Source organism: Acomys minous (genome assembly GCF_964271855.1).
Source record: "Acomys minous genome assembly, chromosome: 14".
Lineage (NCBI taxonomy): Eukaryota > Metazoa > Chordata > Mammalia > Rodentia > Muridae > Acomys > Acomys minous.
This window is the reverse complement of record NC_140496.1, coordinates 78,787,491-78,811,335: the sequence shown is the minus strand read 5'-3', so window position 1 is coordinate 78,811,335 and position 23,845 is coordinate 78,787,491. Positions and strand designations below refer to the sequence as shown.

The window sequence follows — 23,845 nt, the reverse complement described above, 5'->3', positions numbered from 1 at the left end:
AACTGGGGGGGGGGGGGGGGTTGGCCATGAGTTCAAGCAGTGCAGGTTCAGATGTGTTTACAAATAAAATTTAGCGATTAAGTCTTAATACAAAAAATATCATTTTGCCTGTTGATTTTTTTTTCCTTTACATTTGTCTCTGGTATGTATGTGGAGAGAGGTGACATATGTGCTACAGCTTATGTGTGAGGTCAGAGATAGTCAGTGGGAGTCAGTTCTCACCTCCCACCATGTAGGGCTGGGGACCAAACCCAGGCCGTCAGGTTTGGCAGCAAGAGTCTTCAACCACGGAGCTGTCTCACTGTCCCCAGCCTATCAGTATTTTTAAGAATAAGAATCTCTAAAATTTCCATTTGAGCTAGTTATTAAAATTATTGATAATTGGACTTTGAGCCCCAGTTCAAGTACTTTGAAATGTGAAATACTCAGTTTCTGCCCATTTATGTTACACACTTCAGGAATTGGTTTGTGTTTACTTATTGTGATTTTTTTTTTCTTATAAAGGTCGGAACCAGATGGAAAGATGTGGTGTCCAAGTGCATACGATGCCACTTACAGCCACTTTTGCTGTTTTATGCAAACCCAGATGGCACAGCAGTTTCTACTGAGGATGCACTCAGGCAGGTTGTCCAGTGGTCACATTACAAATCGGTTGCAGAAAATATGGGTAATTTCTTTTAAAAGTATTTTTGGGGTATTTTTCTGAATGTTGAGAATATTGTAAAATTGAGTTTCAGTCAAGTTAAAGTCAGGATAATTCTACTATATTTTGTTGCTCTTTTCAAAAAAACCTTTCCCTGCCAGTAGTTTCAGAAGCTCTTCTAGGAATCATATAGAATGAGGCACCCAGGACGCAGAAGAGACTAGTTGGTGGGGAACTCTTTCGATCAGTGAATTCTGAGATTGTAAATATTAATAATCAAAAAAGTCGAAGCAGTTTTAACAAAGCTATTTCAGATGCATTAAAAGCATGTAAAGCCCTGCGTGATGTCAGCCCCTTAAGTGTTAAGTTATTTTTCTAGGGTATTAAAAATGTCTGAAAAGATAACTTAAACATCATTTTCATCTAACAGGAAGGAAAGGAATAATGTGTTTTAACTGTCTTTTTAAGGATGTGGAAAGCCTATCATTTATAAACCAGAGAATTCAAAGGAAAATGGGCTTAGTGGTCAGGCAAAACAGAGAGAAAATCACAAATTTCAAGCCGATAATATTTCATCATTTAATCGGAGCCAAATACAGACAAGTGGAAGGAGAGGACCAGGTATGTGCTCACATTGTCCAGCGCACATTGTTGGTAAGCAGTTGAGCATTCTTTCTTTTCACAGTTAGCAAATCTGTAATTCCTAGTGAGAACTGGACAGAAAGACTGAACTGCCTAGTCTTGCCCATGAAGAGAAAGTGGGAGATTTGTGTCTTTTTGTGAATGCATTTCTCTGAAAGTTACAATCCTATTGACCAATTCAAGATTACCTGTGCAGTAGAACAAGACAGCATGAATTGATACAAGTTTTGTAACCTGTAGCTAGCTTCTAATTATTCTAGGCTTTATATCTATTACATGAACTGGTTATGGTACCTGCCTCACCGATTTAAATAAATAAGAATACTTAGAACATAGAAAATCCTTTTTGCCTCTTTATTTAATAGCAGTTTTCATCTTTTTTTTCTTTGCATATGCTTTAGGGACTATTATAAAATGTATTTAGAGAAAGTGTGGGTCTCCAATGTAAAAAATTATGTGAGTAATTAAGCATAAAATGAGTTCATTATATAATTTGACTTTTTAAAGTTATGTGTGTGTGTGTGACAGAGAGACAGAGAGAGAGACAGACAGAGACAGAGAGAGGCAGAGAGAGAGAGAGAGAGAGACAGACAGACACACACACACACACAGAGAGAGAGGGAGAGGGAGAGAGAGAGAGAGAGAGAGAGAGAGAGAGAGAGAGAGAGAGAGAAGGTCAGAGGACAACCTTGGGGACCTGTGAGTCCCAGTGATTAAATTGAGGTTGACTGACTGGAGTGCCCCTGACCTCAGCCATCCCACTTCTCCATGACTTTTTTAAGTATTAATTTTTTTTGTTCAAGATTTGCTTTTGAACAATTTGAAAAATAATGCATATTATTATAAGAATTATTTTCTTTTACAGTTAAGTTAAGCCATGAACAAAGAGAAAAGATAAAAGATATCTCCAGAGAATGTGCTCTGAAAGCCATTGAACAGAAAAATGCACTGTCTTCTCAATGGAGAGATTTGGAAAAGGGACAAAAGAAAGACCCGGGTCGTCACAGGGGTAAGTTAAGTGCTTAGAGCATTCACTTTAAAAAGAACTGGCAGAAATCTTAATTTAAAATGGAGTTTTATAGTATACTATGTTTGCACTAGTTTTTAATGCTATTTTATTTGGGGTATTTACTGCCTCTACCTCCCTTCTCCACCCCAATCCCTTCCAACACCTCAGCATTAGATATGAGAGAAAGATTAGTGAGAGGGGCACAGTGTTTAGGATCTATTGGCGCGTGCGCGCGCGCGCGCGTGTGTATGTCTGTCTGTCTGTCTGTCTGTCTGTCTGTCTGTGAATGCAGTCCTCTAAGCGTTCTTCCCAAACCTTCTCTCAGTCTGTCTCCTCCAAGTCGCCCCTTTAAACCTCTTCCTCTCCCCGTGGGCCCCCCCAACCCTGTGGGCCCCCCAACCCAGTATTTATACCCCTCAGAGTCCTCAGAATTAAACTAACTGTAGATGGTAAAGACCGCGCCCTGCACAAGGCAGTTATCAGCTGTGAGCAAACTAAAGCCCAGAATAAAATCCCACACTTGGGATTAAAACAAAACATGTTTACATAACATAACTGAGTTTCTAAAGAAACCAAAACTTCCATTACAATACTATGTATAGTTACATACTAAATTTTAGATATTTACATGTTTCTCGGTATGATTTCTTGAATGCCTCTATACAAAATGTAAAAATGAAAATTTTTTCTGTTCTTATTTGATTGGAATTTTGAGATATGTCTTAGTTACTGTTCTATTGCTGTGAAGAGACAGCCATTACCAGGGCAACTGTTGTCAAATAAAGCATTTAGTTGGGGGTTGCTTGTAGTTTTAGAGGGCGAGTCCATGGTTATCGTGGCAGGAAGCAGACAGGCACGGTGCTGGAGCAGAATCTGAGACCTCTAGGTCCTGACCCATAGACAGCGGAGAGAGAGAGAGACTGGGCCTGGCCTGGGCTTTTGAAACCTCAAAGCCTCCCTCAAGACTACCACGCCTGTGCCAACAAGGACAACCTTCTCATCCCTTCTCAGACTGCTCAACTCACTGCATTCAAACAGATGAGCCGATGAAGGCTGTTCTCTCTGAAAGCACTGTAAGAGACTAGTGTTTATATTTTGATATTTTTACTTCTATTTAACTTTATTTACAAATGCAGTTCACTCATACAGAACAATAAACTAGGAAGATCATGGGAAGTAGCTCATTGGTCGGATACCTGCCTTCTGGCACGCTCCAGGCTTTATAGTTGACCCTCAGCGCTGAAGCCAAAAAGGGAAGTTAGAAAGGGCTTCTCATTGCCCATACTTCTGTTTATTAGTACAGTAGCTTTCAAGGCATTATAAACTGAACCTGTTTTGATTTTATGGTGTTTTCATACACTTTGTATGTCTTTTGGTGTGTAGGTGTGGCGTGACACGCATGCTGCTTCAGGCTATATTTGTTTCTAGTTGTGACAGATGCCTCTGTTACCCTTTTGGAGGACTAAGACGGCAGCTCACAAGTCAAGCAACAGTGTGTCTTCTGCTTGAACTCACTTTAAAAATTTTTACCAACATCAGACATGAGAAATATATTTGTGATTTTGTTAACCATAAGTGAGCCAAAATGCTTAATTATTTTACCAAAAAAGCAGATTTTATGATCTACTTTATAGGTCTTTTTAAAGCCCAGTTAATTTTATAAATATCTCTCAATTGTAAATAAACGGTAAAGCGTGGTATTTTGTTTAGTCAGGTGGGTTTTGATGCGAGAGCTCACTGTGCAGCCCCAGCTGGCTCCACACGCATGCTCTTCTTGCTTCACTGTGGGAGCCTCCCAAGTGCTGAGGCTCACACCTGACTTCAGGTGATGCGCTTCTTCATTCTAAGTCAGTATGGGACATATTTTAATTTTTACTATTTTTATGTGTGCTTTATGTACTGTGTGAGGTGGTATGTAAAATTTCAGAAAATAATCAACATCAGTGAGATGATACTTGCAGGAAAATGATGATCAGCTCAGTGAATGTCAGCCTGGCACATGAGATGCCACTTCCTATGCCATTTCTACACCCCAGAACTTAGAACTGGGGAGACAAATGGCAGAGGCAATGGGAATCAGGTGTATTTGTCATGCTTATTGACTGCAAATTTTTGAATCAACAGAAGCTATTTGAAAATGGCTAAGATTGCACATGCTGTTAAACAAGGACGCAACGGAAACATCTTTCTAGGAAAATAAAGGAGTTTGTATCTCTATGATGTTAATCTTAATTATCGACTTGATTGAATGCAGAAGCAACAAAGGGACAAGCCTCTGGGTGTTCCTGTCAGGGTGTTACCTGAATGCATAACCAAGGGCAGTGGATGTTCCAGTGGTGGTCCAGATAGGGATAAAACAATGATTATCCCTGACTGTTATGGTTGATCTTAGTTGTCAACTTGACATATCTAAGAGTAGGGAGCCTCAACTAAAGACTTGTACTGTTATTATTTTTAAGATTTGGTTGATGACGATTCTTCACCTTTCAAGTCTGGATCGCCTCCTGTCCCAGATGGCTTTAGACAACAAGGGAACTCTCATCTCTACCACAGTCAAGGCAAAGGACCCTGTAAACTCGACCGAGCTGCCCATGAGAGCCACACTTCAGGAAAAATGATGAGTTCAGGAAAATCCCAGAATCTTACTGTTTCTGGAGAGAAAACAGCAGGCAAAGCCAAAAGTGACAGTGGCACTGGATATGATACAGACAGCAGCCACGATTCCAGGGACAAAGGAGGAAGCTACAGTAGGACTAAAAGCCGGCAGCGTGGTTGGAAACCCATGAGAGAAACATTAAACGTTGACAGTGTTTTTAGTGACAGTGAGAAAAGGCAACATAGTCCAAGGCGTAAGTCAGATGTTGGTAACAGACCTAAGTGTAGCAAGAGTCAGAGTTCTAATAATTGGCCCAAAGCAAACCCAAAGCAAAAAGGGTTAATGACCATCTATGAAGATGAAATGAAGCAGGAGGCAGGAAACAGAAGTTCCCTTGAAACTAATGGGAAATTAGCAGAGAAAAGTACGGGAGCCACAGAGAGCAGAGGTCCCGGGAACAGCTGGCAGATGCAAAGGACAGAGTCTGGGTATGAAAGCAGTGATCATGTCAGCAACGGATCTGCTAACTTAGACTCACCTGTTACTGATGGACGTGGGGCACTAGTGGATGGCAGTGGTGGTAAAGCCTTCAGGTAATGTACAGACCAACACTTTCTTCCTCACTGTTCTTTGTGGATCTTTGCTTTTTTAAGATTCTTTGAGAACCCGGCTCCATTCCTCTGGAAGAGCAAGCAGTGCTTTTAACCGCTGAGCCATCTCTCCAGACCCTTCTTTTTCTTTTTAAAAGCTGTTTTCCTGCTTTGAGACTGTTATGTAAAGTTTGGACTGAACTTGAGCAAGTGAGAGCTTTGCTCTTTTATGCATTCCTTTGCTCGTGGTAGGTAAGCACTTTACCTCCAAGCTGCATCCTTCGCAGTCACCAGACTTTCTCGGTTATTATTTGAAGTAATTTTACAGGTTTGGGTTCAGTGAATTGTTAGGGAAATGCCATGAGCTTGAGTGAGGAGACAGACCTAGTATGTTAAAACTTATTTGATATTTCATACTTTCAACCTTAATAGTTATTTCCTAACTTCAAAATTATGACTATCTGTTCTTATGAAACTTGAAAAGCACAGAATTACTGGATTGATTTTCATCATTATCAACTTGACTTTTAAAAATAAATTTATTTGGTTTTGGTGGGGTGTTTGGTTTGTATCTCTGGCACCACATCTATGCCTGGTGCTTACTGGGACCACAAGAGGGTGTCGGGTCCCTGGGAGTGACTGACAGTTGTGAGCTGCCATGTGGTTGTTTGAACTCGGGTCCTCTGGAAGACCAACCAGTGCTCTTCACTACTGAGCCAGCTCTCCAGTCCTCAGTTTTCGGTTTTTTGGTTTTCTGGTTTTGTTTTGTTTTGTTTTGTTTTGTTTTGTTGGTTTTTCAAGACAGGGTTTCTCTTTGCAACCTTGGCTGTCCTGGACTCGCTTGTAGACCAGGCTGTCCTTGAACTTAAAGTGATCCACCTGCCTCTGCCTCCCGAGTACTGGGATTAAAGGTGTGCGCCACCACGCCAGGCCCTTGTTACAGGTTTTAAAGTGTTGACTTAGTTGAGCTTACTGACGTTTGTGTCTCAGAACTGGAGTGTCTGTTACTATAGCCCAGTTCCGTACAAGCAAATATAAAGTAATTCAAATAAGTTTGTGATCAGTTGATTAATTCTAAATCTACATTTTTATTATTGTTGTTAGCAGCAATGCATTTGGACCTTTCTCCAATCTTTCAAACATGCTTGCTCTCAGCCTAATGACTGATTTCTTAATATCACTCTTACTACTTTTTTCGGTTTTTAATTTTTTAAAAACATACTTAATTTTACCTCATTTTTTACCACATTGATTCATTTAAAAAATGAGATTTTACAACAATCAGCTGGTTATGTTCTATAAAAGAATTGTTTCCATAAAGAATTAAAGCAGCTTTTTTCCTCAGCATTATAAAGTTCATGATGCTCTTGACATGCAGTAGCTCAAAATAGTCCAGCCTCATGAAGACGTGAATGTGCATTCTAACTACTGGGCAAGGTAACCTGACTTAGAAAGCAATTTCCAATCGTAAGAAAAGGAGTGTACATGTTATAAGCTATGAATTAAATCATATACTTTAAGCCATGTGTGCTTTGGAAGCAAAGGCAGTGTTGTGGATTCTAGGTCATCTTGAACTATAAAACAAAGCAGAACAACAAAAATGTGCACATACTAATGTCTTAACAAGTGTTATTTCTTTTCTTAGACTAACCTAAGATAATCCACAATAACCGATGTGCTTGGTATGTGTGTTTTATTTTCCAGTGAGCAGATTAAGATGAGCAATCGAAATACAGACAGTATAGAGTGTATATCTCATCAGAGCAAAGACCACCGAGAAGGTAAAAATTGCACTTAAATATGCTTTGATGGTTGCTGTGATAAATGAGCTACAGCAACTTACTGTTTGTTGTCATGATCTACCATATATCTTGGTCAGTGTTTCTGTCGCTGTGATGAAATACTCTGACCAAAGTAACTTGGGAGGAGAGGATTCATTTAGCCGACACTTCCATATCACTGTTCCTCATCAAAAGAAGTCGGGACAGGAACTCAGTCATGGCAGGAACCTGGAGGCAGGAGCTGATGCAGAGGTCAGGGCGAGGTGCTGCTTACTGGCTTGCTCCCAGTGGTTTGTTCAGCCTGCTGTCTTCCAGAATCCAGGACCACCAGCTCAGGAATGGTACACCCCCTCCCACATCAATCACTAATTAAGAAAATTCTGTGCACGCTTCTCTACAACCTGATCTTATGGAGGTATTTTCATAAGTGAGGCTTCCTCTTCTCAGACGACTTCAGCTTTTATCAATTTGGCATAAGACTATCCAGAACACTGTAAAAACCGTATATGGCAAAAATAATCATTTTGACTTAAGCGGGGTTCTGCCTACAATGCCAGCATTGAGTAACTTAAGTAAAGCACAAAGATTATAAATTAGAGGCCATCGTGATAGAGCGAGACAAAACTAACAGATAAGTACAAATAACATTTTAAATAACTTTATACCAATAATTGTGTTTTTATTTCATGCATCTATCATAATAACATAGGATAAAGACATCCAGCCTTTATGTATACTGTCTAGTTGTGCTGTATTTTCCACATTTGCTTCACAACACTGATTTTAGTTTTTTATCACTCTGATTAGCTGAATATGCTTTTGAAAGGCTTTTAAAATACACTTTAATTTTTTAAACATTTATTGACTATGTATATGTGTGCGCACATGCACACATGCTATCATGCGTGTGCAGTTAGAAAACAACTTCAGAGTCAGCTCTCTACTTCTACCATGTGAGTTCTAGGGGTCAAAACTCAGATCTTAAACATTTTGTGGTAAGCACCTCTGCCCACTGAGCATGCCCCCACTAGCCCTGAGTATACCGTATGTGCCTTCAGCTTGGCAGCGTTTGGTGTTTCCTTGTTCGATTGACATGATGAAGTCTTTGAGTCCTACCCTCCATCCCCCGTAGCACCTTGAATTTGGGGTTTTGACTTGATGGACTTTTGGACACACTGGTTTTCGGAAGTTTGGTTTGACTTTTCTTTAGATTTATTTTATTTTAAATTAATTATTTGTAGGCCTTTATATATAAACGAATGCTAGTGCCCAAGGTGGCCAGAAGTTGGAGTTGCAGGCAGTTGTAAGCTGCCTGACATGGGTGCTGGAAACCAAGCTAAGGTCCACTGCAAAAGTAGTGTGTGCCCTCAACCACTGAGCTGTCAGAATGTATGTGATTTCACTCCCTGCTCCCCTCTTTCTTTCCCTCCCTTCACTGGAGCCTTCCTTCCAATAGGCACCCCTCCTGCTTTGCTTTCTCTATGTGTGTGACCCATGAGTTTCCTTCTAGCTTCTAGCCTGACTGTTGGTTGGAGGTCATTTGGTGGAAATCCTCTGGGAGGGATGGGGCTTCAGTCTCCTCCCCTATCCACAATGAAATATTGATGGACCCAAATTTGTGTAGGTCTTGTACAGATACCACAGCAGCCACATGTGCTTGTCACAAGTTTATACCTTATTCATACCTGTGTTCTGAGGGTCAACGTGAGATGCTTTCCTAGGTGCCAGTCAGTGCCTCACACAAGCATTGTAGATGTAGCAGTGTAGTAGTAGAAATGAAAGGAGCATACGATGTGGAGAATCATCTCTGGGCTTTTTTCACCCATTGTCCACCTCAACACTTATAACCGGGCCTAATTTTAAGAATGAGAACATGGGGCTGGAGAGATGGCTCAGAGGTTAACAGCTCTGACTGCTCTTCCAAAGGTCCTGAGTTCAATTCCCAGCAACCACATGATGGCTCACAACCATCTGTAATGAAATCTGGTGCCCTCTTCTGGCATGCAGGCAGAATCCTGCATAATAAATTTTTTTAAAAATGGAAATGTGAGCTTTACAAATGCTTCGGACTGAATTAAGGGTGTGTGATAGCCACAATACCAGGGAGAACGGGAGGGTGCAGTCTTAAAGATGCCTGGGACTGACTTGAGTTTATGTAATAGCTATAATGACACCATAAACATTAAGAACTATTAATAAGCAGTCATCAGAAAAGGGTCAGTTTGGAAGTAATATGTAATGGCATGGCATTATTACATGTGATAACCTAAAAATATGTAGCAGCTTATAAGCCAAACAAACAAGTTTGTGGTGGTTGAAAATGGATTGTGCTGTTGAAATAAAGGAAAATGTTTTCATGTTTTAAAATTTAGAGAAGAGGGGTGTAACTTTTTATAGTTAACAGCCATCATAACCAATCATAATATATTTTAGTCCCCGCCAGGCGTGGTGGCACACACCTTTAAACTCCACACTCAGGAGGCAGAGGCAGGTGAATCACTGTGAGTTCAAGGCCAGCCTGGTCTATAAAGCAAGTCCAGGACAGCCAAGGCCACACAAAGAAACCCTGTCTCGAAAAACAAAAACAAACAAACAAAATTATTTTACTGCAATGCCTCCTTATAGTGCTTGTAGAGATTATTTTTCATGTTATGGACCTTTAAGATGATTATTTGTTAATTTATTTTGTTTTCATCGCATGTATGATATCAGGAGGAAACACTTTCTATTAAGGAAATAACTTTCCCTTCCCATATTAAAATGTCTGGCTTGTTTTAAAAGTTCGATAAAAGTCTAAGTAACCAAGTTATTACAGGAAACAGTAAAAGGTTGGCCAGAAATCACAGCAGGAGTCAGTTAATGAACAATAAGTGCAAGTTCAGTAAATGCTTCTTGCTTCCTGATGGCTATAATAACACAAGACCATAGAGATTTTGATAATAAGGACTTCATTATTTTACAGTGAGTTTACACATTTAATGTGAGTGTTACACTACATTTTCACTTTTACTTCAGTAAAGAATTCTTAACAAAATTTACAATTTTAATTATTTTTATGTGTATTTAAGCACTTTTACATTATTGTACAACCATCCATGTCCCAGACTACCTTATCAAAACCAAGACTCTGCACCCACTGAACAGCTCTTCTCCCCTCAGGAAACTGGCAGTGATCATACTGGTTTAGTTGGTTGGTTTTGTCACCAAGTTAAGCTGTTTTTTGTTGCCTCCTGTAGGTAGGCTTGTATTTATCCTTTTGTATCTGGGTTATTTTATCCATTGTGACCCAAGGCTTATCCACGTTGTAACACACACAAACACTTCATTTTCTTTCATTTGGTGAGATTACATCATTTCCCACTTCCCTTTCCTCTAAGCCTTTTCTTGTGCCCTTCCTTGCTCTCACTCACATTCATGAGCTTTTTTTCATTAACTGTTGTTACAAACATGTATACACATATACATAAATGTGTGTGTGTGTGTGTGTGTGTGTGTGTTTTCCTAAATACTTATATACAATCTGGTGAGTCTAGAACGTTATGTGTAGGTTTTCAGAGCCCTGCCATTTAAGTTTATAACATCATAAAATTTAGGTAGCATAGCACAGATTACTATATACTAAATTATCTTTTTAGTATATGGTAGAAAAATGTTTTTAGACAGCTAAAGTTTTATGATCCTTCTGAAATATTGAATGACGTTTATTTGTAAACGTCTAGATTCCTTTTCTTGAATGCTTAACATCTGCAATTATAAGTTGAAATAAGAATGTAAGTTGAAAATTATAATAATTGCTATTGTATATTTAAATCTCACACAATAATGAGTGAAGCTTGCACTGTCAAGGCTAGTTTCAGTTTTATTTCCCGATGAACTGGTTCTCAGCATGAGCCATCTTTTCAGATAAGATATACATTTCAACTTCTTGAATATTGCGTTAGGGAGCTTTACAGAATCAGAACTAACATTAGTGTAAGCTGCTTGCCTTAGTATTGTGGTTTCTTCTGTGCCAAGTGTTATCAGATTTACAAAGAACATAGAGCCAAAATTCTCCATAAGACATGTGGATGTCTATGTCAGCAGCAGAGAAAAATAACACATCTATTTTTAAATTAGTTGGAATTCTGAAGTCACACCACTGGGTTGAATGCTTGCCATGGTGATATTAAATTTTCAAACATGTTTATAAGCCCTCTGCTGCCTCCTGCTGCTTAGTGTGTGAATAGTTAGTACAAGGAAAGAATTGGGATTTTTTTCTTTTGATAAGTTAAAATACTTTTTTTATTTGGTTTATTCAGATTACATCTCAGTTGTTATCCACCTCCCCACCCCTTGTAATCTCCCATTCCACCCTCCCTCCCTCTTTCACCCTATTCCCCTCTCCTAGGTCTGTGACAGAAGGGGACCTCCTCCCCCACCATATGGTCACAGCCTATCAAGTCTCATCCTGGTAGCCTGCTTATCCTTTCTCTGAATGCCACCAGGCCTCCCCACCAAGGGGAAGTGGTCAAATATGGACTTTTTGGTAATTAATTTTTTTCTTTAAAAATGTTTGTTAAATATTTAAAATTATATTTGTACTTAATGAGTACAAAATAAAATGAATTTTTAATCAATGTGAAATGATTAAATCATGCTAAGTTATCTCCAGATTTTAACTTTCTGATCATAAATATTGATTTTTTTAGAGTGACATTTACCTTAATTAACTAATTTCTAGTTAAATTTTTGAATCATCAGGTTTGTTTTTAATATGCCAAAAATATTTATTTAGGGATTAAAATGGCATCTGAGTTAAAGTAACTCAGTGATATATAAACTTTAGTTTCAGTTTTCTTTTGCTTTTTTTGTAGCCTTCAATTCATAGATCAGATGTTCAGATAAATTAGAACCAGGAGAATGAAGGGAAACAGGTAAATAGGTGATGAACTAAAGTACAAAAGAAAAGTAATTTTAAACTGTACATTGAATTGGTAACTCAAGGTATGTGGATATTTTCTGTGTCATTACCTTGTTAAAGAATATTGTTGTGTGGCATATACTGGTGGGATATGTCAGAGAGCCAGAGGAGGAAGATAATGAGTTCTAGGCCTGTTTGAGCTTTACCTTTAAACATATAAATAAAAGATGGATGGATGGATGGATGGATGGATGGATGGATGGATGGATGGAGTGAGTTTAAATTGATGGCTTTGTCTCATCAGCATGCGAGGTGATTAGATGCTTGTGTACTAATGCTATATGCAAATGCAAGCAGTAGCTTTTAGCTCACCCGGGCACGCTTGAGTGATCTCATGCCAGGGCACAGCATTGGTTAAGTTTCCTGACTTCCACATCTCGTTTCCTCATGTGCAAAAGGGAATTGTTTTTGTAGAATAGTTATGGCTGATGTTTTTAAAAGAGAACACTGTTAATCAACTAGGACAGGAAATGAAGGAAATCTTGTGTTTTGGAACATTTTTATGCCCTTAAAAGAGGATTGCTCTGCAACAGGATTTGGTTTCTGAGGATTATATCAGTATTTCCTATGCTGATGGTGTAGAAAGAAAATGTTAAAATATGTGTTCACGTAGAGAAAAATCTAATGCAAGCCAGCATAAACAAGACTTCTTTGGGGCAGAAGACCAAGCCCCAGAAAGATGAAAAAATAGAAACATAGACAATGGGAGGGGGGATAGTTGATATTTTTTTTAAGTGCTTCGAGAACAAAATAGTGAAAGGGATGAGTGGTTGTAATGCCTGGCCGCATTCTTTTAGCGTTTTGCACTCAGACTGTTGTATTAATGGTCTCTTCGTGTACAAAGAAAATCCAGCGTCCCACAGGTAGCAGCAGTTGGGAACTGTCAGACTCTGTGGATTGTTCTAGAATGACCAGCACTGTGTTGACCCGACAGAATAGGTTTCATACATCACTCATTAAAATCATTGATGCTTAAATTTTACAGGGCTATTTTATCTGATCATGAGTCTGTGACATCTACATAGTAGTTCTAAAAACGTTGCTTTGCTAAATTATTCAAATCTTTAAGATGCTGATAAATTTTATTTTATTATAATTTGTTAATATTATCACAAATATGAGTGTAAGTTGCAAAACTGATATGGTAGGTACACATTTTCTAAAATTTTACTAAAAGCTTAATCTTATCAATGACAGTATCACCAACAATTGTGTGTGTGTGTGTGTGTGTGTGTGTGTGTGTGTGTTCGTGTTCACTCGTACATGTGCACACTTGTTTGTGGAGGTCAGAGGTATTGTTCCTCATGCACTGCCAACCTTTTTTTTTTAAGTTAAAAATATATTTTAGGGTCTCTTACTGACTTGGAGTTGTCACCAGCTGGCCAGTAAGCTCCAGAAAGCACCTCTGACTGCCTCTGCAGCTGGAATTATCCATGTGTCACAAGGCCTGGCAAGCTGAGGTCCTTATGGTTGCAAAGCCAGCTCTTCACTGATTGGGGTATCTCAGCCTAGCAGTTATTTTTCCTAAAATGACAGGCTCACTCTTTCATTTTCAAGACTATTTCTGGTAAAACCCAAGTCTCAGTTCCATAGTTTATCATCAGGTAAAAATGATTCTATGATAAAATGATGGATAATTCAACCCAAAACTCAATCCTAAAAATGCTTTTTCTTAAAAACAATCATACTTGCATATGCTGCAATTATACATCCAGTTTCTCTACTTAAACTATATACAATAAAAATGTGTAAATTAAATCTGTACAATAAGCTTTATTATTGTATTGAAATTTTATTTTTTCACAGTGTGTGTGTGTGTGTGTGTGTGTGTGTGTGTGTGTGTCTTCCTGTGTGTCCCCATTTGTCCATCTGCTCAGACAGATAAACTTGCATATGCGTACACACATATTAGCCACAGTCCATATATGTGAATCATAGAACAACTTGCAAGAGGGAGGTTGTTCTCTCCTTCTAGCAAATGGGTCCAGGGATCAAACTCCTGTCCTCAGGCTTGGAGCTGAGCCAGCTTGCCGCTGCCTCGTTGAATTTTTGTTTTCTAAAACCATAAGTATATGGCAGTGAATAACAGTTAGTGTAAGCACAGTTCCACCTATTGATGCTTTGTGTTCACAAAACAGGTCACTAAGTTCCAAAGTTCTGTGTTTTGGTTATAATTTTGTATTTGTGGTTTTACTGGTGTTTTCCTATCTGCCTCAAATCCCCTGTGCAGTCTCCTGACATTCTGACTCTTAGGTTTAACTAACGTCAGAAACTGGGTGCTATCAGGTAAACGGCTATAAACATGCATGTGTCTGAATCCCTGTGCATCCTCGACCTTGTAACTTTTACCTCTCAGTCTTAGAGAGTGGTAATTATTTTTATTTGAACTATTTAAAGTAATACTGATTCACAGATACTTTACTCTGAGCATTAATGTTGTTAGGCCTGTTTAGTGGGTAATCTTCCAAGAACCACAGTTGAGAAGGAAATAAGGTAGAACTGCTACCTTTTATTTGACACAATATTGGGTGCTGCGTACTAAATATTTTTTAAACAGGAAAATGTGATTTTGGATTTTAAATTTACAATATTATTTAGAAATAAGTCAGATTGTCAAGTTATTTTTCATAAGCCTTAATGTTCAAAAACCTTGTATCTATTATTGTGAGAATTGAGAGTAAGTTAACTCATACAGGACACAGTATGAATCATGGTTAAAAGTGTGGACATATAGCCAGGCATGGTTGTACTTGCCTGGAATCCCAGCACACGAGGCAGGCAGATCGCTGTGAATTTGAAGCCAGCCTGGTCTACAAAGCGAGTCCAAGACAGCCAAAGATGCACAGAGAAACCCTGTCACAAACAAACGAAAAAAAGATTGAAGATTACATTAAAAAAAAAAAGTGCGGACCTGAGCTTGGGTGTGGCTCAGTGGTAGAGCACGTGCCCATACCCAGCTCTGAAGGGAGGAGCACAGGCTTGAATTACACAGACATTTGCTACCTAATTAATCTTGGTCTGTTTCTACATGAAGATGATGGATTTAATAAGATTTATATGAATAAAAGTTTGCCTTCTATGCTATTTTAAAATCATGCCATTATTTTAACTCAATTGATTCCCCTAAACATCCCTGGGAGGAAGCTAAGATGGATTCTTACTTCATCATGTAAAGGATGCAGTTGTAAACAGCTAAGAAGCCTGCTTTAAGTTACCATGTCTTCAGATGCGGGACTTTTCCACTGCATCATTCTGTCAGTAACGGTCATGCAATGGGGAAGTACACATGACCAGGAACAACAATGTCCTGGGATTGCTGAACCCTAAGAACAAGTAGTTACATAAAAGGATTCATTAACCGAAGGAAAAGGGGGGGGGTGCTCTTATTTTCAGTTGTGTTGACAAATGCACTTTTTGGTCTTTACTTGCAAAAAACTACATATTTGTAGATAGCTTACTTATATGTAAGCATGATGGGATAGAGTCTATAAGATCATTTAAATGATTATATATACCTTCTCTGTTCCACCCTTCCCCCGCCCCCAGGCTTTCGAAAAGAACTCCAGGACTTGGAAGCAGGTGATAAGCTCCACCCAGAATCACATGTACAAATAAAAAGCCATTTGATAAAAAGGTAATCATAGATATTTAGAAATAGGAAAATTTTAGCTCCTAAATTCACGTATAATGGGAACTCTGACAGAAGGGCATACTTGTTAATTTCTAATCTGAAAACATTACAATGTTTATTTTAGTGGGATTATTTAATAGCATGTGGACCTTAGGGCATTATGCCTGCAAACTGTTGTGTATTACTAGTTTATTTTTATTTTAATACACTTCATGGGTAGTAGGTATACAGTAGTGCCGATGTCCTTAGCTTTTCCTTATACCTGCAGATGCTTAATGCCTTTTCCATCTTAACTAAGCAGCTGTTTGCCCTGCAACACTTAACTTTTACAGTTTGAAATATAAACAAAACCAGCGTGACTTTGATTTTCCTTCTTCATGGTCTTGGTTCTTACCATAGATATTAGAACATCAGCCTAGTCTCCAACTCCCTACGTCTAGAACTTTAAGAGATTCACAGAAAGCATTTCCTTCTTGGCATGACATAGTTGACATTGTCAGTCACTATGCTTGCACTTTTAAGCCAGGACTAGGTGAACGCAAGCATGGATAGATACAACAGCATCCATGTAACAGCATATCGTTGAGTGGGTAGGTCTCAGAAACAGCATGGATAGACTGCACAAAGGATGCTGGTTCACCAGCATGGTGGCGCACGCCTTTAATCCCAGCACTTGGGAGGCAGAGGCAGGTGGATTGCTGTGAGTTCAAGGCCAGCCTGGTCTACAAAGCAAGTCCAGGACAGCCAAGGCTAACACAAAGAGACCCTGTCTCAAAAAACCACAAAAAAAAAAAAAAAAGGATGTGTTCATGTCCTAAAGGGAATGCTACAAAATATGAACTTTGTACAAATTAAAACTGAATTAATGATGTCACGGAGTTTTTATTTAACAATTCACAATGCAGTTGACCTTAGGTAACTAAAATCATGAATAAGGAGGGTCTACTGTATTTACAAAAATCAAACTTTGCAATTAGGAAAAAGTGACATGCAAAGCAAAGGAGTTGAGACTTCACCATAGTTGTATCTACCTAGCCACACAATTCCAAATAACTCATAGATGAAAAATAGCTTTACCATAGGAGAAAAATAATTTTATTTTTCTTTACCCTAAAATTACTACCTCAAGTCAGTCTTGATTAAGATTAGTACACTGTCTCACATTGTATCTCAGAACTTAAGTCTCTGCCTCTGCTGCCTGTAAACATTATAATCTTGGTAGGAAATGAGATATTGAATTATTTGCTTGTAACATTTCTCTTAACTTGTATATTTTATCATAAATAGATGTAATTTCACTGTGTTTAACTTGAAATGAGTATGTAAGATCACATTTGTAATTGTTAGGAATGTGACTTGGACACTGAATATACAGTGACATGGTTGAGAACCTGATTATCATGCACAGGCCCTGGGTTTAGTCTCTTGTCACCACCTCTACCTATCATCCATACAAAGAAGAAAACATTGATTTTTTAAAGTGATAGATGTCTCTGGTAGGCAATATATGTAATATAGATTTATGATCAGAGAGAACTGAAAATATTAATGGCTACACAGTAGTCTCCTTTCTACTGCTGTGTTGTAAAAATAAAAACCGTAAGTTGGGAAAATCTAACTGCAAGGCAAATATTTAGTTTCCCTATTTGGTTATTTGGTTTTATTTTTATTCTCAAACTTCAGGTCACATATCGGTGAAACCAGTGACAAGTTGTTTCCTTCATGCGGCCCACAAACGCTTAAGGACCAGATTGCAAGAGAACATATCTACCAGACAAATGAACAAAAAGTAGAAAAACCAGATGGGACCAAGTTTTCTGAGTGGCGTAACATAGAAAATTCTGAAGCAACAGGCTTGCTGTTTGACGTTGATGATAGTTCTGTGGCTGGGAAGAGAGTCAACAGTTCTGAAACAGTCTCACCATCTTCAATGTCTTCACATGGGAGAACTTCTGGGCTAAAGCCTGAAACTGGACCCCTCATATTTTGGCCACAGCAAAACATCACCGAACAGTGTTACTCAGAGAACTCTCTATGCAGAGAGCATACACTTCAGTCAACCTGCAATGCTGATAGTTGTCAGATGCCAAAACTTCATTGCCACCGTTCACCACCCCCTTTGCCACCAAAGAAATACTCTACGACCAGTGCAGCACAGTTAGAGAGAGCCGGATCTATACCTGGTGTGACACTTAGAGAGACATGTAGTGCTAATTCCTCCAGTCTTCCAAAACACAGCTGGAATACAGCCCCAGGAACAAGGCTAGAAGGGAGTGCGTACGTGATCCAGGAAAGAGATAAAGAAACTATTCAAGTCAAGCAGCGTGCTGCCAACAACCACCCATCTAGCAGTTCAACTGATTGCCAGGCAAACACAAAAGCAGTAGTCAGTGCGTTTTGCCAACCAGATCTAGACTCCAGTTCTGTGTGCCCAAATGAAACAATTTCATTAACTACCTATTTCTCAGTTGATAGTTGCATGACTGACACGTACAGATTGAAATATCACCAAAGACCCAAACTCTGTTTTCCAGAGAGCAGTGGCCATTGTAACAATAATTCACTACCACAGCCTGAACAAATAGAGGGCTCCATTACATAACAGTCATCCTTGGTTCACCTTGCCCTTCCACACAAAGAGACAAGCCCTAGAGGACACTGTAAGATAAATGAGCCAGCCGTTAAAACACAGACTGACCAAATCTACTGATACATAAAACAAAAACTGATATTGTGAGATTACTAATCAGGTTAACTTTATATATTTTATAATGATCAATTTACTGAATATTTTAGATTTCCTTTGAGTGCTCTTGGCATACCTTGCAAAGTAAGAGGCTATATAACTCATTTGCTGTATGTAACAGTTGAGCAAATACCATATCTCCTGTTATTTAGCTACTGGATGTGTAAATATCATACTAACTAGTATACAGATTGGTTGGTGCATTTTGCTAATTAAGAAATGCAATATGGCCGGCCGTGGTGGTGCACACCTGTAATCCCAGCACTGGGGGAGGCAGAGACCAGCGGATCTCTGTGAGTTCAAGGCCAGTCTGATCTACAAAGTGAGTCCAGGACAGCCAAGGCTACAAAGAGAAACCCTGTCTCCAAAAAAAAAGAAAGAAAAGAAAACAGAAAGAGAAATGCAATGTGTCTAGGGAAAGCAGTATTTGCTTTTTGCAGAGCACTTTATAATGGGTAGCCAAAGATAGCTATATCCACAGGATTTTGACTTCTGTGACAGTCTATTACATATGATCATTCAAGTGTCTTAAAAAATATCCATGGATTTGTTATGTCATCATCTGGAAAGCATCTGCCTTAATGATCAAAATTTCTTAAATTAATATCTCAAAGTCATACAAAACTTAACCTTGTTCCTAGAACTTTTCAGAATACGTACTTAACATAAATCAACCTTTATAATTTATACTCAAAAATATTTCAATCATGTAAGTTGAAAGTAAAATATGATAGTACATTATTTATCTTAATTGGTTTCTAGCTTTATATGAAATGTGAAAGGTCTTACATTTAGTTTGATTTACTTGGGCTGCTAATAACCAGTGTTACAAATTAACATTGGGCTTTCTTATTGGGACTGTCACTGCTGCTTTGATCACTTAAAGATTGCTAAAGATTGTCAGTGCTTTACTATTGAGGCTTCTAGGTTAAATGTCTGCCTTTATTTAAAGAGTTAATGTTAGTCATTCTTTTCTTTTCTCTTAAACAAATAATGTTATCTCCACTTCATAGAGTGGAGTTTATACTAAAAGGAATTTTCATTATTATGTTGGAAGTAAGCTGGCTGAATTGCCTTAACAATTAGGACTTTATTTTGCAGCACCTGATGAAAAATCAGGCTTTAGAATAGTTTCATAATTCCTACTACAGAGAATTGAGAATTTCAAAATTAGTTGTCTTAGGCCGGGCGTGGTGGTGCACATCTTTAATCCCAGCACTCAGGAGGCAGAGGCAGATGGATATCTTGAGTTCGATGCCAGCCTGGTCTACAAAGCAAGTCCAGGACAGCCAAGTCTACATAGAGAAAAACCCTGTCTCGAAAAAAACAAAACAAAACAAAAAAATTGTCTTTTTATCTCTAAATGGGTAAGGTTCATAATCATTACTTTAAAACTCAGTAGCTTGGTGAGTCCTGCAAATTGTTAAAACCCAAAGTGTGTTTAAGTAAAGTACTTCTAGATAAACTGAAAATTGCTTATAAAACTCTAAATTAACACTGTTAATCAATTCTTGGCCAAATCTTGTTTTTGTTGTTCTTTTCTAGCATAATAGTCAGTGATCATTACTTTATATTCTCTTAAAAAACACTTGAATATCAAATTAAGTTTTATCTTTAAAACTTATTTTTTAACAGCTTTTAGTATGGAGTCTGTAAATAATGTAAAGTTTGTAAAATTGTATGAAATGTCACTGTTTATAATTCTTGCTTTTATAACATTGTAAAATACTAGAAAAGAGCTTGTTATTTTTAATAGCTTTTAAAATATTTTTAAGTTTTAAAAAGTTTTCTATTTGGTCCATATTCCCTGCTGGGAATGTGTTATATGAAACATTAAACTAATTTCTGTATTTTACAGCAGTTTCATAGATGTACCTTTTCAACTCAGTTGAGTTTGCAAACAGAAATGTCATTCCTCATTTTAGTTAAAGCACCACTCAGTTAGGACTCTGCATTATATTATACTGACTGAAGCCAAAACTGATCATTTGTTGACTCAACACAGAATAGATTCAGTCCTTATTGACTAATTGTGTACATTTCTTCTTCTCTGGTGCCTATTTTTAACCAATATTTCCTTGTTATAAGCTTGTAACTTCTTTAACAGTGCCATCATGTTTCAAATAGTTCTATCCAGAATATTATATTTTCATGTGAAATCAATTTCTTCTGAATCAAAGGTTAAGAGAAACTCAATTTTAAGCTAATATAGCTAGTCTTTTCTTTGCATTCATGAACTGTGGACACCTTCTCCACATCACACAATTTATGGGAAACTTTTTTTTAACTAACGATAACATAATGTTAGCCCAGGATGTTCCTGAGATTTAAATCTCAAAGTCAGAACCACAGCTCCTAGAGAAACTGACAGCTGTTCTACAGAGGACAAGATGTCAATGACTTAGACTATGAACAGTAAATCTCTGCAACACCTGCACAGCTTTTTGGGTTGAAAACAGCCATAAACAATAGGTAATGGATGCACAGGGCTGTTTTTCAATAAAACTTTATCAACATCAAATCTAGATTACATGTAATTTTCATGTGTCATGAAATTATTTTGTTTTCTAATCACTTTAAATTTTTTTTTTTTTTTTTAAGAAAACCAGCTGGGCATAGTGGCCCACACTTTTAATCCTAGCACTTAAAAGGTAGAGGCAGATGGATCTGAGTTCAAGGCCAGCCTGGTCTGCAAAGTTCTGTACAGGGCCAGTGAGACCCTGTTTCAAAAAACAAAAAGCAAAAGCAAAATCCATTCTTGAGTAAGAAGCCTTATAAACAATATTTGGCCCGATGCCCAGGCTCTACATTCTCACAGGACAGGCCACCCTCGTCAACACTGACCTCCAAATGTAGCTTGTCTTTATGACCTGGTATCTGGAGCTCTTTACATCCTGTACCTTGAGGTTAATGTCTCCCTGAAAACTTAAGTCCTAAGCCAATTCAAGTCCAACTATCCGATGCTACTTCACATTTAGGAACCAAGTGAGAATCTGCAAAGGAACTTACCAGATGACTCTTTTGATGGGAACAAATTTGTGTCTTCCTTGACGTCCCATTTAGATATTTCTAGTAACTTCCAAAGTGTAAGCATCATAATTTACTAAAAAAAAATTTCTCAATTATCTATAGGCGATGCAACCTTCATGCTGTTCTTATGTGCCAATTACATCTATCTTATAACTGTGGTAGAGCTCTTGAAAGAGCATATATAAATACAGATATACAGAAATTATTTAGTGTGAGGGTTCTGATTGAGGCTCAGAAATATCATTATCTGTCCACTGTAGGCTTGAAGCCTAAGAAAATTTGAGTTCTATCTAGTCCCAGCTTGAGGGACAGAGAAGCAGGGAGACTGGTCAGAGTCTTGAGAACTCAAGAGAACTGTAAGCGCTGATGTCCAGACAGATGCTATGCCCGGAAACAGCTGAAGGGCTGGAAATGTGGGCAATAGGAAAGTCATGAAAAACGCAGGACTAGAGACTTTATTAAATACAATTATACAGCTGCAATAGGCATGACAGTAAAGAGAAAGGCTTTCATATGGGGCTCCGTTAAGGGGAGGGAGGATTCTACAGAGGCATTAGGCAGTGGTTCACTGTCAAGGTGCTCCAGACAGTCCCAGTTGGGGCTCATCTTGGTTAACTCCTAGGGTAAGAACAGTTCTGCTTGCAGACACCAGCTTGTCCTGAAGATCCTACTGTCTTGTTCCAGGCCAGAATAACTCCGCACAGCCGTCATCTCCGCATGGTGTCCACACAAACAGATGGCCAGCAAAGAGAATTTGCCATCACTTTTCATCCAGGTCCTAAAAGGACTGGGTGACTGGTCACATCAGGGAGGCTATCTTTACTATTTTTCCAGCATATTAGCTTCTTTTCCCAAAACACAGACATACTCAGGAATAATGTTTTGCCATTTGTTGTGGATCCTTTAGCCCAAAGTGACCCAAAAATTCACTATCATACTAAGTTCTCTACACTAGAATTTTCCAGGTTCGCTGACAGCTGTGAAAGGCTGGCTTGGGGTTCAGGAGAATAAAGTGTGCGTGTGATCTACTGGCAAGCTACTAACCTTCCCACTTTACCACCAAGGAATCGGATACAGTGAAACTGAATGCAGTGCTAGAACTAAGCATTTATTAGAGAAAATCAGTAAGTACACATCAGATCCCAGAGTGTGGTGACCTCAGTGTCACCCCAGGCCTGTGCTGTGATGCGCCTGCTTCGATTACATTTCACATAAAAATTATCTAGGAAAATATAACAATATCCTGAGGACATATCCGTTAACAGTTTACCAAATGCTGTGGCTTTACCCCACGCCTTAATATTTTAGGGAGTTCTCATAATGCTGAAACCAACAGTAACCAATTTTATAATTAGCAAAGTCTTAGGATGAAAAGGAACGGCTTCCAAAGAGCCTATAGCGGCTACTTTGGGACTGTGGCCTTTCTGAATAAATGCTACTTTCAACAACCCTAAACGATAAATATTTTTAAAACAATATTTAACAAAGTAAGTTTCACAAAGGTGTTTGGTTTGGTTTGGTTTGGTTTGCTGATGTTCACTTCTGCATCCAAAATGATGATGCCAGGCTAATAGTGAAGGGCCCACTACCTCTTGGATGAGTAAAGTCCACATAAATTTACGTAAGTATTTGTTAAAAGTTTTAATATTAAAATATATATTACATATATCGTATAACAACAATCATGTTAATTCAACCATTAAAAACAGGTTTGTGAAACACGGTACTACTTTAGGGAGGTCAGGGGCATAAGGAAAAGTTAGAGGTCTGGAACTCAGCTCCTGGAAGTCCTCTTTATTCAAGAAGTCTGGAGAGTCGTTTTCAGGAATCATTGCAGAAGCCACATTCTTGACTCTCAGCAAACCAGTCGTCTGTAAAAACCAAACACTTGTTTTCCTTTCTGCTTATTTTGACATTTAATGAGAAACTGACTACCTACATTGCTGGTCGTTAGCCTATCCTCACATAATTTACACTGATAAGGAAAAAACGAAAAGGCCTAGATTAAGTCGTGGATTTTTCAGAGGTGAAAATGAGAACATTAAAAGCAAAGAAATAATAAATCGCAGTTCTTGGGATGTCTACACCTACCAAATGGCTTAATAAAAGTTTTTATTAAAAAATTCTTATCCTTTCTCATTCTCCCCATTCAAACCTTCCTTTGCCTTCTGATCTGCCACAATATTGAAAACACGAGAGCCGATCAGCCCGAGATAC

General features: G+C 38.4%; 2 protein-coding genes across 9 annotated transcripts in view; one reads left to right on the top strand and one right to left on the bottom strand.

Moving 5' to 3' along the window:
* The window catches only part of USP53 (ubiquitin specific peptidase 53), a 59,273-nt gene extending 35,800 nt beyond the window's left edge, over positions 1 to 23,473 (top strand). For both annotated transcript variants that reach the window (XM_084757810.1, XM_084757811.1), the window contains 7 exons: positions 505 to 667; positions 1,112 to 1,264; positions 2,151 to 2,294; positions 4,754 to 5,483; positions 7,185 to 7,261; positions 15,768 to 15,855; positions 17,536 to 23,473. In XM_084757810.1, coding sequence (XP_084613936.1) covers positions 505 to 667; positions 1,112 to 1,264; positions 2,151 to 2,294; positions 4,754 to 5,483; positions 7,185 to 7,261; positions 15,768 to 15,855; positions 17,536 to 18,454 — 2,274 coding nt within the window. In that variant the 3' untranslated portion in view covers positions 18,455 to 23,473. The remainder of the gene's footprint in view (positions 1 to 504; positions 668 to 1,111; positions 1,265 to 2,150; positions 2,295 to 4,753; positions 5,484 to 7,184; positions 7,262 to 15,767; positions 15,856 to 17,535) is intronic.
* Positions 22,716 to 23,845, bottom strand: part of LOC311583888 (fatty acid-binding protein, intestinal) — a 28,625-nt gene continuing 27,495 nt past the window's right edge. For all 7 annotated transcript variants that reach the window (XM_084757829.1, XM_084757833.1, XM_084757832.1 and 4 more), the window contains one exon: positions 22,716 to 23,499. The gene's annotated coding sequence lies outside the window, so the exon portion shown is untranslated. The remainder of the gene's footprint in view (positions 23,500 to 23,845) is intronic.